At 21.7% G+C, this 14295-nt stretch overlaps 2 protein-coding genes across 5 annotated transcripts; both read left to right on the forward strand.

Moving 5' to 3' along the window:
* Positions 1–257: 257 nt before the first annotated feature.
* Positions 258–4625, forward strand: LOC551635 (uncharacterized). Of its 2 annotated transcripts, none has more exons than XM_006572360.3 (7): positions 258–628; positions 737–897; positions 1324–1480; positions 1561–2082; positions 2156–2446; positions 2548–2822; positions 4330–4415. In XM_006572360.3, the coding sequence occupies exons 1-6, from the start codon at positions 571–573 to the stop codon at positions 2817–2819; spliced, it is 1461 nt and encodes a 486-aa protein (XP_006572423.1). In that variant the 5' UTR covers positions 258–570; the 3' UTR covers positions 2820–2822; positions 4330–4415. The 2 variants fall into 2 exon arrangements, with proteins under 2 accessions (XP_006572423.1, NP_001265257.1); NM_001278328.1 differs by having other exon boundaries at positions 338–628; positions 2548–2783; positions 4330–4625.
* A 583-nt stretch (positions 4626–5208) lies between these two features.
* Positions 5209–12959, forward strand: LOC551668 (regulatory-associated protein of mTOR). Of its 3 annotated transcripts, none has more exons than XM_624057.6 (23): positions 5209–5634; positions 5730–5832; positions 6275–6516; positions 6625–6771; positions 6838–7022; positions 7118–7177; positions 7271–7371; positions 7488–7621; positions 7775–8158; positions 8235–8309; positions 8381–8638; positions 8761–8904; positions 8996–9251; positions 9349–9390; positions 9579–9724; positions 9967–10064; positions 10188–10296; positions 10432–10595; positions 10679–10849; positions 10928–11169; positions 11432–11596; positions 11949–12231; positions 12481–12959. In XM_624057.6, exons 1-23 carry the CDS (start codon positions 5473–5475, stop codon positions 12674–12676), a joined length of 3867 nt encoding a protein of 1288 aa, XP_624060.4. In that variant the 5' UTR covers positions 5209–5472; the 3' UTR covers positions 12677–12959. The 3 variants fall into 3 exon arrangements, with proteins under 3 accessions (XP_624060.4, XP_026299352.1, XP_026299353.1); XM_026443568.1 differs by having other exon boundaries at positions 5214–5634; positions 5730–5905; XM_026443567.1 differs by lacking the exon at positions 9349–9390 and having other exon boundaries at positions 5210–5634.
* The last annotated feature ends 1336 nt before the right edge of the window (positions 12960–14295 follow it).

Here is a 14295-nt window from a genome sequence, read left to right on the forward strand (position 1 = left end):
AATCTTTGATTTTGATTCTTAAGAAATAATTATATTTTATACAAAAAATCAAGTAATTAATATAGATATAGAAAATATTTGCTCTATGTTGTCCATATTGTGTTCAAAAATATATATATTTGCACTGAATTATATAATTATTTCATTACACAATTTATTTATACAATTGATTTAACATAATAACATATTGTTAAAAATAAATATTTTAGTATTTTAATTATTAAAATTGCGAGAATTTAAAACTGGTAACTTTTAGTAATTTATTTGATTAGGGAGATGTGAGTCCAGATACTGTTGTTGAATTTACTCTCACTATAGTTTGTATAGTATTCTCACTAAAATAAGTTTTGCTGTGCCATGATCTGTTTATAAAGCAGCTTCGAACCGTAAATAGATGTAACATATTGTCAAAAAATATATACAATGTGATACAGTTGGCAATCATTAATATTAAGAAGATATTATAGCTGGAAATGATATGATACATATTTAATCATAAATCAATTAAAAACAAATTTACAAACCGTATATATTTTAAAAAATAAATGTGATCTTTTATCGATATACAGAATGCAGATAGTGCATTTTTTTTTGAGTTTTATTTGGTATATTTTGTCTATTTATCAAGGTAATTTGACTATATGTATTTCATATAATAATTATTCAATTTGTAATTACATTTATTATTGTTATGTTAATTTGTAATAAACTTAAATTATTATATTTTATATTACAGTCAATGCTGTAGAATATAATATAACATTAACTCATGATGGTCCTGTAGTATTAGGTGGGATTATTACATTTAAAGCCGATATCTTTGAGAATGATAATAGACCATCAGGAACATTTAAATATAAATGGAGCGATAATGCATTAAATCCTCATATATATGAGGTTAGTTTCTTTTTTCTTTTTTATAATTTATGTTTTATTAAAATTATATATTATATAATTTTATATTTTATTACAATTTTTTAATAAAAGTTTTTTTTATGTGAAAAAAAATTTTTTTAAAAAATGTATTTTAAAGAAATATATTCTTTTTATATAATTTTTTTTTTTAATGTATTTTTTTTAATGTATAATATTGAGTTAATTTAATTCAATTTGATTCAGAAATTTTTTGTTCATAGTTTTAATAATAAATAATCATATTCGTTATAATATTTATTTTATGTTTATATTTATTATATTTTTTTTATTAAAAATCTCATTATTGTAATATATTTTTTATATTTTAATATTATATTTAATATATGATTTATAAAGAAATATACAATTTAAATATGAAACAAAATAATAATTTTAATTTTTTCATAGACAGGAAAAACATCAAATACAACAACATATTGGAGTTTAAATATTTTACATGAAAATTATACAGTTGGAATATATGAAGTTGAAGTAATAGTTAATAAATTTGTTATTTTATGGTGGGAGAAACTTACTAGTGTTCGTGCTAAGTTTTATGTCACTCGTAAGAATTTTTAAAATCATTTTATATTAATTTTTTATTTATTATATGTATCTTCAACTTAATATTTATCAATTTCATAGAATTCCTTAATGGGGATATCAAAATTATACAATCCAATAAAACATCAATAGATACATATGTTTCTTCAGCATCTGAAGCGAATGTAACAATAAATATAAGAAAAGGTGATATGGATTATTTGATGAAAGCTACAACAATATCAATTTATTGGTTCATAGATTGCAAATATTTTGGTCAAACAAATGATTTAAATTTTCTCTACAATTTTACAAATCCTGATATATCGCATATGTTAGAAGCTTTAATAATTGCATCATATGATTCATTAACAACAACTGTTTTACCATCTACAATTATTTCACCAATAATAACAACTATTCTTTCTAATAAAACTGTGCAAAATAATACAATATCAAATATTACAAAAGAAGAAATGGTAACAGAAATGTCTTTAAATGATGCAGCAAATAATATCTCTGATGTAAATAATATTTCTTTACCATATATTTGTTCTAATTCAATAATTCCTCCAGATCCCAATAAAACATATGGACACTTTACAAAAAAGATTGATGTTCGTGGTAAGTAATATTATATATAAAATAACAATATTCAATATAAATTATAATGATATCATCAATATAAAAATTATAGCACCAATAAGAAATATAACAGTAGAGGGTACCAATTGGATTCAACCTTGGGATATGTTATCTCTTAATGTAACATGCAAAGGTTCAGGACCTTTTAATAAGTGCCTTCAGTTTCAAAGAGGGAAGTATAATGTTACTGGAAATGAAACATGTAACAATATAGATAATCTTTATTCTTGTAATTTTTCCATCATTCATTATTTTTTGGAACCAAGTATATACACAATATTAATTATATTAAATAATGATGTCAGCAAACAAATTTATCCTTTGACAATAAATATTTATAAAGGTATATATTATTATCTTAATAATAACAACAATAATAATAATATAAATTTTATTTTATCATAAGACAATATTAATTTTTTTGTATTTTTAAATATTTTATAGTAACAACAAAACCACAATTATCAGTCATAGTGGTACCTGTTTCTTGTTCACTTGCTGCTGTGGTACTTATTATTTTTGGCATTGCATATTATATACAAAATAGAGCAAAATTTACTATAGAAGTTGCAGATTTTGATTTTGGTCAGAATAATCCAGAAATGGAATATAAAACATTCACAGAACGATTACGAGATTCAATTAATAACACCATAAGATCAGGAAGCAAACGGATAAGTGTACGCCAGCCCTATTATGGCAGCATGAATCACTAACAAGTACAAATTGTACAAACTACATACTCTTTGATTGTCAATGACAATCTCAATTATACAAAATAAAACTAACATATACTATAACATATGATAATATTTCGATAGAATGATTAGAACAATCTTTGTCATTTTCTATTATTTGGATAAAAATCAAATTCAAACATTTTCATGAAGAATTTTCATTAAATTTTTATTTTTTATATCTGATTTTTATTATATTAAAAAAATCTAATAAAGTTCAATTCAATATAAATTCAATTTTAACAAACTTGGTCCAAGCTAAATGTGTTGGTAATAGTGAATTGTTATTATCTATAGAATCAAAAAATTTATATGTAATATTATATATTAACAAAGTTCATTCGAGTATTATTTTATATATTTCATATATAAAAGTATTATATTATATATTTCATAATTTTTTCATAAATTTAACTAGTGAATCTTGCACAGATGATTTTTTGATGAATTTATTTCTATTCACAATTGATATTTTAATTTAAATATTCGATTTATTTTGTTTTAATATTCAATAAATTTTTAAATTAATGAATTTATGAAAAAAATGACAAAGTTTTGAATCAGTCAATTATACAAGTACTTAATGTAATAGAAAAATATTTTCAATTTCTGATCTAAATTTTATCTATTGAAATATATACACTATTTGAATGTAATGTATATGCATTGAAGTATACATATTGATTTATAATATATTTTAATATATAATATATTTATAATATATTATATTATATTATTATTATATTATATTATATTATATTATATTATATTATATTATATTATATTATATTATATTATATTATATTATATTATATTATATTATATTATATTATATTATATTATATTATATATTTATATATTACATTATTACATTATATTACGTTATGTAACATATAACATATATAGAGTATATATATTAATTTTGAAAATAAAATTACATATCAGTTTCAATTATAAAATTTACATTTACATAAAATTTGCAAATATAAAAGAGACAAACATATTACTTTTACTATATTACAAATATATTTAATAGAATCTATTTAAAATTTAAATTTATCTTTATTAGTAAGATTTATCCATTTCGTTAAAATTTTTCTAATAAAATAAAAAATAAGTAAGAATGAAAACATATGATTTTTAGAGATATTTTGTATTTTTTTTTTTTTTTTATTTTTCATTAAAATGATGTCTCACATTATATCATTATATCGAAATATTACTATATATTTGTTATCTTTATTTTTGAACACTTAAACTTAAACTATACATTGCTTCTGCATTATCATTATTTCCATACACTTTTTTTTTAATTTTTTTCTTTATATATATATTTTAGTTTATTTATAAAATATTTATTTTATTTTCATATATAATAAATTTGATTTAAATGGAAATGTTTGAATTACTATTATACTATTTCCATTTAAATTGGATATTCTAAATATTATTTATATTGTGAAATAATTAATATTTCATAAAATTTCAGGGTTATAAACCTCTTACTAATTCTCAAACTCTTCAATGATTAAAATGGAAAAGAAAATAATAATCAAGTAATCAAATTAAAGATCATAAAAAATTAAAAAAGAAACAAAAAGAAATTAAACAAGAAAAATTTAAAAATGATGTTCTATAGCATTTTTAAGTATCAAATAATTATTAATATTATATCACTAATAATGCGAGTTTATTCATTCCAAATAATTCATAAATAAAATTAAAAGTGTACATAAAATAAATAAAGATTATATATAGGCTGTGAATGGAATATGTAATGAAATGTTTTTTGTGATGTTTTGCAAATGTGAAATTGAAATTTTAATTTTCAATTTATTTTTTTTTTTAAATTCTGATATTGTGAAATCTTTCAAATATGTGTTTTTTATTTTTAATGTGTTAAGTATATCATTTCAGATTATAATGAATTTATATTTAATTTTTAAATTATAAAAAAAGTATTAATAAGGACATAATTATGTAAACATATAGATTATCAATTTAAAAATTTATTAAACAAAAAAGTTATTATGTCTTTATTATATTATTTGAATAATATATTTTGTAATATAATTTTTCTGAATGTATATATTCTACTTATATATAAATTATTTGCACATTCATGCATAAATTTAATTATTGTTAATATATTTAATATAAATTATTTAATTCTATTAGTTATAAAAATGAGTAAGTTAGAGATTTCAACAATTTAATTATAAAATGATCTTAGTTTTAGTTAGTAAAAGTATCTAATAAATAAAGATGTTCTCTTGTAAAAATTGTTATTTTTCGTTATTTCTTATATTTTTTTGATTTCATTATATGAGGAAAAAAATTGAAAATAATGTGAATAGCAAGTGGTACCATCTGTATATAGTTATTACGATCAAAAAATCTACGCATTCATGAGAATTCATTGGTAATATAGTTAGGGATTTAAGATGGCGACGGTTGAAGTAAACTTATGAAATTGTGCTTTGGTAAAAAACGGTTATGCTTTTATTATTTATTGAATATTGTCAGTTCATAGTTTTAATTTATATTTATATAATATCAATCTAAGATTTTTAATAATTGAAACGTATCTCTCGAAAAAATTGATTATAAACTTTTCTCGAGTCTTGGATTTATGATGTCAGTAATTACTTCTAAATCATGCCACGAGGAAGAGAATTTGAAATCGACGGAAGAGGATGATTGGAAAATACAGCTTGCATTTTGTAAATCACGGCATAGTGCAACAATTGAGGGTGTAAACTGTATTACACAGACATGGAGAATGAAAGAACGAGTTTGTTATTTTTTTTTTTAGTTCTTAATAAATATTTTAAAAAATTATGTATTTAATTCTACAGAATAGTTTGCTCAATTTTTATTTTTTTTTAGATGAAAACTGTGAGCGTGGCTCTAGTTTTATGTTTAAATGTTGGCGTTGATCCACCAGATATTGTCAAGACGCAACCGTGCGCACGTTTAGAGTGTTGGATCGGTATTTATTCTAGTTTATTTACATCCTCACAATTCCCTGCTGCCATTATGTAATGCATTTTGAGGTTATGCATGTGCGTGACAGCAATTTGTAAATGAATGTCATTTTAATACTAGATGACATATTTATTATTAATTTGAATATTGCATTTGTTATATATTGTTATATGTTTTTTTTTAAGTACTTAAATTTAACATTTTGATCGTTGTTATTTATTATTTTATTTATTTAGTATTTTTTATTAGTATTTTTATAATTTTATTATACTTTATTATAATCTTATCACTTTATAAAATTATAAATGAAGATTATTATAAATTTACATTGTGGTTTTTTAGCATATTTTAATAAAAAATTACATTATTTTTATTTAATTTATCTGAATTATTTTTATTAACTATATAAATATAGTTTAAAAATTATATATTTTTTAATTTCATAGATCCTTTATCAGTGAGTCCACAGAAAGCATTAGAAACTATAGGTTCTAATTTACAAAAACAGTATGAACGATGGCAGCCAAGAGCTCGTTATAAACAAAGCTTAGATCCTACTGTTGAAGAAGTTAAAAAATTATGTACATCTTTAAGACGAAATGCAAAAGAAGAAAGAGTTCTTTTTCATTATAATGGTCATGGTGTTCCTAAACCTACTAGTAATGGTGAAATATGGGTATTTAATAGGGTTAGTAAAAAGAAAAGTTAAAAAATTTTAATCATAAATAATAATTTAATAAATATATTTAAATAAAAATTTAATAAATATATTTAATTTACAATTATTATATTGCAGACATATACACAATATATTCCTTTGTCTGTATATGATTTACAAACATGGATGGGTGCACCTAGTATTTATGTATATGATTGTTCCAATGCAGGTATCATTGTAGAATCTTTTCAGCAATTTGCAGAACAACATGAAAAGGAATATGAGGTATAATAATAATTTTGGACAAGTTTGATTAAAAATAAAAATTATATATAAATTTTTCCATTTTAGATGGAAAAACAGGCAGTTCAACAAAATCGTGCAAGTGGAGTAGCAGGTACCTCAACACCATCTTACAAAAATTGTATTCAATTGGCAGCATGTGCGGCTAGTCAGATTTTGCCTATGAATCCAGATTTACCTGCAGATATATTTACATCATGTCTTACAACTCCAATAAAAATTGCATTGCGATGGTAAGATGATAAATATGATTAATATTAATGTTAATAGTATATTTTGTATTTATATAATATATAAATATTTATATAAATATTTATTTTTTATATAGGTTTGTAATGCAAAATACATCTAAATTGGTACCAAAAATATCATTAGATTTAATTGATAAGTAAGAATATTTTATATATTTATAATATTTACTTATATATGTATTTTAGAATTTTTAGAATTACATATTAAAATTATAATAAATAAATTTTAGAATTCCAGGACAATTAACTGATAGAAGAACAATGTTAGGAGAACTTAATTGGATTTTTACAGCAATTACTGATACTATAGCATGGAATACATTGCCAAGAGGTAAATTATATAATTATATCTAAAATAATCACATAATTATTTTTATTTATACATAATATAAACATTGAATATTATACAATAACTATAATTAAATACTAAATATGTTCAATTTATAGATTTATTTCAGAGATTATTCAGACAAGATTTATTAGTAGCTAGTTTATTTAGAAATTTTCTACTTGCTGAGCGAATATTACGTTCGTATGATTGCACTCCAGTTTCTTGTCCAAAATTACCACCTACTTATCAGGTAAATAATTTTAATATTATGTGATATTTTTCAATAGAAAAAATTATAATTAATTATTATTATTATTAATTAATTATAATTATAATTATTTTTTTAGAAATCAAATAAAATCTTTTTTATTCTATCATTAATATATTTTTGTTGTTAATGTAGCATCCTATGTGGCAAGCATGGGATTTAGCACTTGATCTTTGCTTAGCACAATTACCATCTATTCTTGAGAATGAAGATCAATTTGTGCATTCGCCATTTTTTGAAGAGCAACTAACTGCTTTTCAAGTATGGCTTACATTAGGTTCTAAAAATCGTAATCCACCAGAACAACTGCCAATAGTTTTACAAGTATTATTAAGTCAAGTTCATAGACTTAGAGCATTGGAATTATTAGGACGTTTTCTTGATCTTGGTCCATGGGCAGTGAATTTGGCTCTTAGTGTAGGCATTTTTCCATATGTTTTAAAATTACTTCAGAGTAACGCTAGAGAACTACGTCCATTACTTGTATTTATATGGGCAAAAATTCTTGCAGTTGATAGTGTAAGTTTTAATATTATGAATTCAAAAGTATTTTAATATTTTATTAAATTTTTTTGAATTATTTATTGTATTTCAGACTTGTCAAGCAGATTTGGTACGAGATGGAGGGCATAAATATTTTTTATCTGTTCTTCAAGATACTTCAATACCAGTATTAATATAATTTTATTTATTGAAAAATTTTTAAATTCAATTACGTTATATAAGTTTATTCTATTTTAGAGTGAACACAGAACATTAGCAGCATTTGTTTTGGCTAGTATTGTGAATGATTATCGACCAGGTCAGATTGCTGCAAATCATGGTAGTCTTGTTTCTATTTGTTTAGAACAACTTGGAGATTTGAATGCTTTATTACGACAGTGGTTATGTTTATGCCTTGCAAGACTTTGGCATAATTATGACAAAGCAAGATGGTGTGGAGTCAGAGATATTGCTCATGAGAAATTGTTTACATTATTACAAGATCCAGTTCCTGAGGTATAAATTATTTATTTATTTAATATATTAAAGTTTTATATATAAATTTTATACATAAATATGTTAAAATCTTTAACATATGAATTATATAATAATATATTTAAGAAAATATACAATTATAGGTCCGAGCAGCTAGTGTTTATGCTTTGGGAACATTTATAAACAGTGTAACAACACGAAGTGAGCATGCGAATAATATTGATCAAATCATAGCTATGACTCTTATTAATACTGTATCTTATGATATGTGTCCTTTAGTTAGAAAAGTATGTAAGTTTGTTATATGATGATATAACATATTACTGATTTCACATTTCTAATATGAAAAAAAAAAAAAAAAATGAATTACTTTTACAGGAATTAGTAGTAGCACTTCAATGGATGGTATTACATTTTGAAAATTCTTTTGTAACTTTAGCATTGGCTGAAGAAAATAGCAGAAAAGATTTAGTAGTAGAGACATTATCACCATTTAGTGGAATGAGACGTATTAGTTCTAGAGATAGACTAAAAATGCTTTCTCCAAATAATACATATAATCCAGAGAGTACAGAAGGATTTGGACAGGATCGTATTAAAAGAGTGTCATCATCATCATCTATTAGTAGTTTAGGTAAGTAATAAAGTATGTTGTTTCTAACTAAAGTTATTACTAGCTGTATTTCCGGATTTTCGATAACATTCCTTGTATTGTTTCATTCGTGTACCAGGAAATAATTGGGAGTTCGTGAGGAAACCTTGCGAGTCACTTGGTAATAATGATTGGAAATTCCATTGCATGTTCGTACATAGTTCATTCTTCATTTTTAGGTTTTATAATTTTTAATTTATAGCTAATACTACATCACTATTTTGTTATTTACAAGCACATTTTTGTAAAAACCAGATATTTTTCTATATTAAATGTAAAATATTGTAAGTTGTGTTTTATTATTTTTAGGACACAGTTCTCTTGGAAATTTACCAAGTCTTTCTTATGGTAGTGTGTATATGAAATTATGGCATGGATTATGTAGTCTTGATAATGATCCTCATCCTGTGGTTGCTACTATGTCTCAAAAAGTCACTAATCACATTCGAAATCAGGTAAACATAATGATTTAATAATATATTTATTATATTACATACATTATGTATATATCTACGAAATGTATACAAATATATATATGTGTACAATAAATAATACAATAAAAAATAATATAAATAATACATACATATATAAAATAATGATATTCATTATGATATAAAAATAATATAATATAATATAAAATAAAATGTGATATAAAAATTTTTTAAAATTAATACATTATAAAATTTTTTCACTATAGGTCAAAGAATCTTCTACACCTAAGGAAGTAATTGAAACAAAAATATCTTCATCACTATCTCTTCCACCTTCTCCATCAAATCGTACTACATATTTAAGGTTAATTTAATATTTTATATATTCTATCTATTTATTTATAATGATATGATTTATTTATAATAATATATGATTTCTATCTATTTATTTTTAACTAATATTTTTAATTAATTTATATATTATAAGTAATAGCAAAGGAGACTCACCGCCTACTGTAAACTCTGGAACTGATCTATTACGTTCATCAAGAATACCATCACATAGTAATCGTTCAAGAAAACCAATTCCTAATACAGTAAGGATTATTTAATAATTATTTATATATGAATAATATTACATTTTATTTATATTATCATATTAATATTAATATTTTATTATAGATTTAACATTATTATTCTAGTATTCATTTAATATTACTATTCTATTATAGATATCAGAAGAAGCAGATGAAGTTGCTGGAATAAAAACACCATTAACAACTTCACAATTTGTTGAATGGAGTTGTGCTCAATTTGCCCAGCCAGTTAGTTTAGAAACTGAAATTGAATCTATGAATGATATGGAAAGTAGAATTCATTATGAAAGAGAATGGCGGTAAGATTTTAAAATATAATTTAAATGTATCCAAAAATATTATTTATAAAAGAATAAATTAATTTGCTATCTTCAATATTCAGGTACTTAAGAAATAAAAGACAAAGACGTGAAGCAAGAGAAGAACAATTACGTGCAATACAAAGTAGAGTAGAATTTCAAGTATTTCATACAAGGTGTTCACATTCTCCGGAAGTTTTAACATTTCATCCTTTTGAACCTCATTTGGCTGTAGCATTGAAAGATTTCTTTGGGTATTTAAATTTTAATATGATCAAATTTTATTATTGTTATATCAAATAATTTTGTTTAATAAAATTATTTACTTATAGAGTATGGGATTGTCAAACTGGTGCAAAATTGACTTATTGTGCAAGTCATGGTAATAAAATGTCACGTATTACAGCACTAGAATTTATTAATGCTCATGATGTGACTTTATTAATGGCTGGTTCTGATGATGGTTCAGTTAGAGTATGGAAAAATTATAGTAGTATGCTAAATCGCGATCCAGTTTTACTTACTGCTTGGCAAGCAATGGCTGATATACAACCTGCAGCAAAAACAACTACTGGTATATATAGTTATATATATGTATATATTCCGAAATATAAATATATAATTACATAATTATATGATATAATATATAATTATATATGTAATTATATATATATATATATATTTGTAATTAATATATATAATATGTATTATATATATTATATATATATATATATATAATATATATAATATGTATTATATATATTATATATATATATATATATATATATATATATATATAATTATATATTATATATATTAATTAAAATTCTTTATAGCAACAGCTGGATTAGTCACTAAGTGGGAGCAAAAATCGCTTACATTAGCTGTGACGGGCGATGTTCGCATTGTTAGACTTTGGGATGCAGAAACTGAATTAAAGAAACAAGATATACCAACGGGTGCTGATTGCTGTGCTACATGTATTGATGTTGATGGTGTAGGTTAGTTCTCGACATATTACTACTATTTTATTATTTTACTATACTAGTTTAATCATGTTTTTTAAAAAAATTATAATTATTTATAGATTTATTTAACAAACTAATATTAGACATAAATGATTATTAGTGTATAAGTATATAAAGTATATGAGTGCATAATTAAATAGATATACATACATGAATTCTTTTATTTTCATTAAATATTGGTAGTTAATGAAATAAATTAAAATACTGATTTATGATTAACAAAAGAATAAAGAATATAAAGTAGGCTAAAAGACTTTAACAATATTTAACTTTTCATATTGTGTTTCTTATTAATATTCAAATATAAAATATTTTTTTGATATAGGTGCAATGATGGCAGTAGGATGTGGAGATGGTTCAGTTCGTTTATTCGATAGAAGATTGCCTCCATTAGAATCAAGAGTTATGATTTGGAGGGAGCATACAGCTTGGGTGTTAGGTACATCTTTAAGAAAATGTGAAAGATCTACACCACAGTTGTTCACTGGATCATCTTCAGGAGATATTAGAATATTTGATCTTAGAAAAAATTCTTCTGTAAGCACTGTACAGATAACACAAGGTATTACAGCATTGGCAGCACATGAAATGACTGATATATTTGCGTGGTAAGTTTAAGATATATTAAATATGAAATTTTTAAATAAAAAATTTGAAATATTTTTAATGGAAAAAGAATATGACTATTTTATATATATATATATATTATCATATTTTATAAAGATATATATATGTATATATATATTTCTCTTACATTGAAAAAAAAAAGAAGAAGGAGTTTAAATTTAAAAAACGTTTAAAAAAAATAATAAATCTTTTAATGTTTTTTATTTATTTATATTATTTATATTTTTTAGTGGATCAACAAATCATTGTATAAGTGTGTATAACACAATGGGACAACATTTAAACACAATAAAATTTCATGAAGGATTTATGGCTACTCGTATTAGTCCTGTAAGTTGTTTGAGTTTTCATCCTTATCGTGTAATTCTAGCAGCTGGTTGTGTAGACAGTACTATTACAGCATATGCATCTGAACCACGTAGATGACTAACAGAAATGGAATTGTTATAAAATTATCATTACAAATGAAAATCTATAGTACTTGATATTTTTAGTATTAAAAATCAATAAAAAAAAATAATTAAGAGCGTAATATTGAATATTTGAAAAAATCAGAAGGTGAATTCTTATTTTTTATGTTTTTCTACTGTGTTTTTTCATATATGAAAACGCTATTCTTTGGAATTAATTCATGTAGAAAAACTAATAATAGTTTATGTGATTATAAAATCTGTGAATAAATTAACCAAAGTCCTTAGAGACGACCAAAGAAAAGCTCGATAATACAAATTATATTACAAGCAATGTAATATTTTAAAATGCAGTTGGAAGAAATTTGATATTCTTACAAATAATGATGCATAATATATGCAAATGTGATGCAACGAAAAAAATTTGAATGCATGTATGAATGTGTTTAATATTTAATAAAGCTTGTAATATTTATAAGGAAACAACTTTAATTATTGTGCCATTACAAAAATAGTTCCAATTAAGTTTATGTTTCGAATTTTCTAATCAATTAATGAAATATTTATTTTTCTTTATATATTATTAATTTTCTTAACTTTTTCTTTTATTTTTTAATATTTTTACGAAATTTAAAGAAATAATTTTAATTTTAAAATTATATAAAATATCTATATATATATATATATATATATATATATATATATATATATATATATTTTTAGCTTTTTATGATAAAGTTATTATGATAAAATTAAAACAAGACCCAATATATTGCTTAAATAATTTAACTATATTATTTTATATTTTATGGTTAGTGCAATAAATTATTAAATTAATATAATAATAAAAAAATTGAAATAAATAACTTAAGATAAAAATATTATTAAATTAAATTAAAAATTAAATTAAATACAATATTTTTTTATTAATGCATCATTTTTTTAAAAATCTGTCTTATATGCATATTTATTTATGATTTCTTGAAATTTTTCGTAATTATAGAAAAAAAAAAAAGGAATTATTTTTGTAAATATATGAATTTATCAATAACATTTTTTGTTAAATTATTAATAATATATTTAATTATATATGAATTAAAGCTTTTTAAGCTTCTTTTCATAATTAAAAATCTCATCATGTAATTTAAAAAATTTATAAGGAAACACGTCTTCACTGACAAATTATTTAAAAATTTAAATAGATATATAAATGTAATTTTTATTTAATTAATTATTATTATATTATTTGGAAAGTATTTTATGGTATAATTATATGTTGTATATGTATATTTTATTATACACATAATCATTTATTGCTATTGTTATTGGCTATTATAATCACTTTAATCAAGTAATCAGATTTCATACATATATGCATGAATATCAGTAGTTAAATTATATAAATAATAAAAGAAAAAGAAAAAGACATTAGATAACGAGTTCGTAAATAAAAATGTACATATTTAGAAAATATTGAATAATATTTAAAAAAAAATAATATAAATTTATTTCATTATACAATAGTTTTGTTATTAACATTGATACTTAGAGGCACAATAAAAGATATAAAGCTAAATTTTCTCTAAATACATAATAAATAAAAAATAAGAATCTCTAATATAAAAATATACATAT

This window comes from Apis mellifera, linkage group LG11, assembly GCF_003254395.2.
Source record: "Apis mellifera strain DH4 linkage group LG11, Amel_HAv3.1, whole genome shotgun sequence".
NCBI classification, from domain to species: domain Eukaryota; kingdom Metazoa; phylum Arthropoda; class Insecta; order Hymenoptera; family Apidae; genus Apis; species Apis mellifera.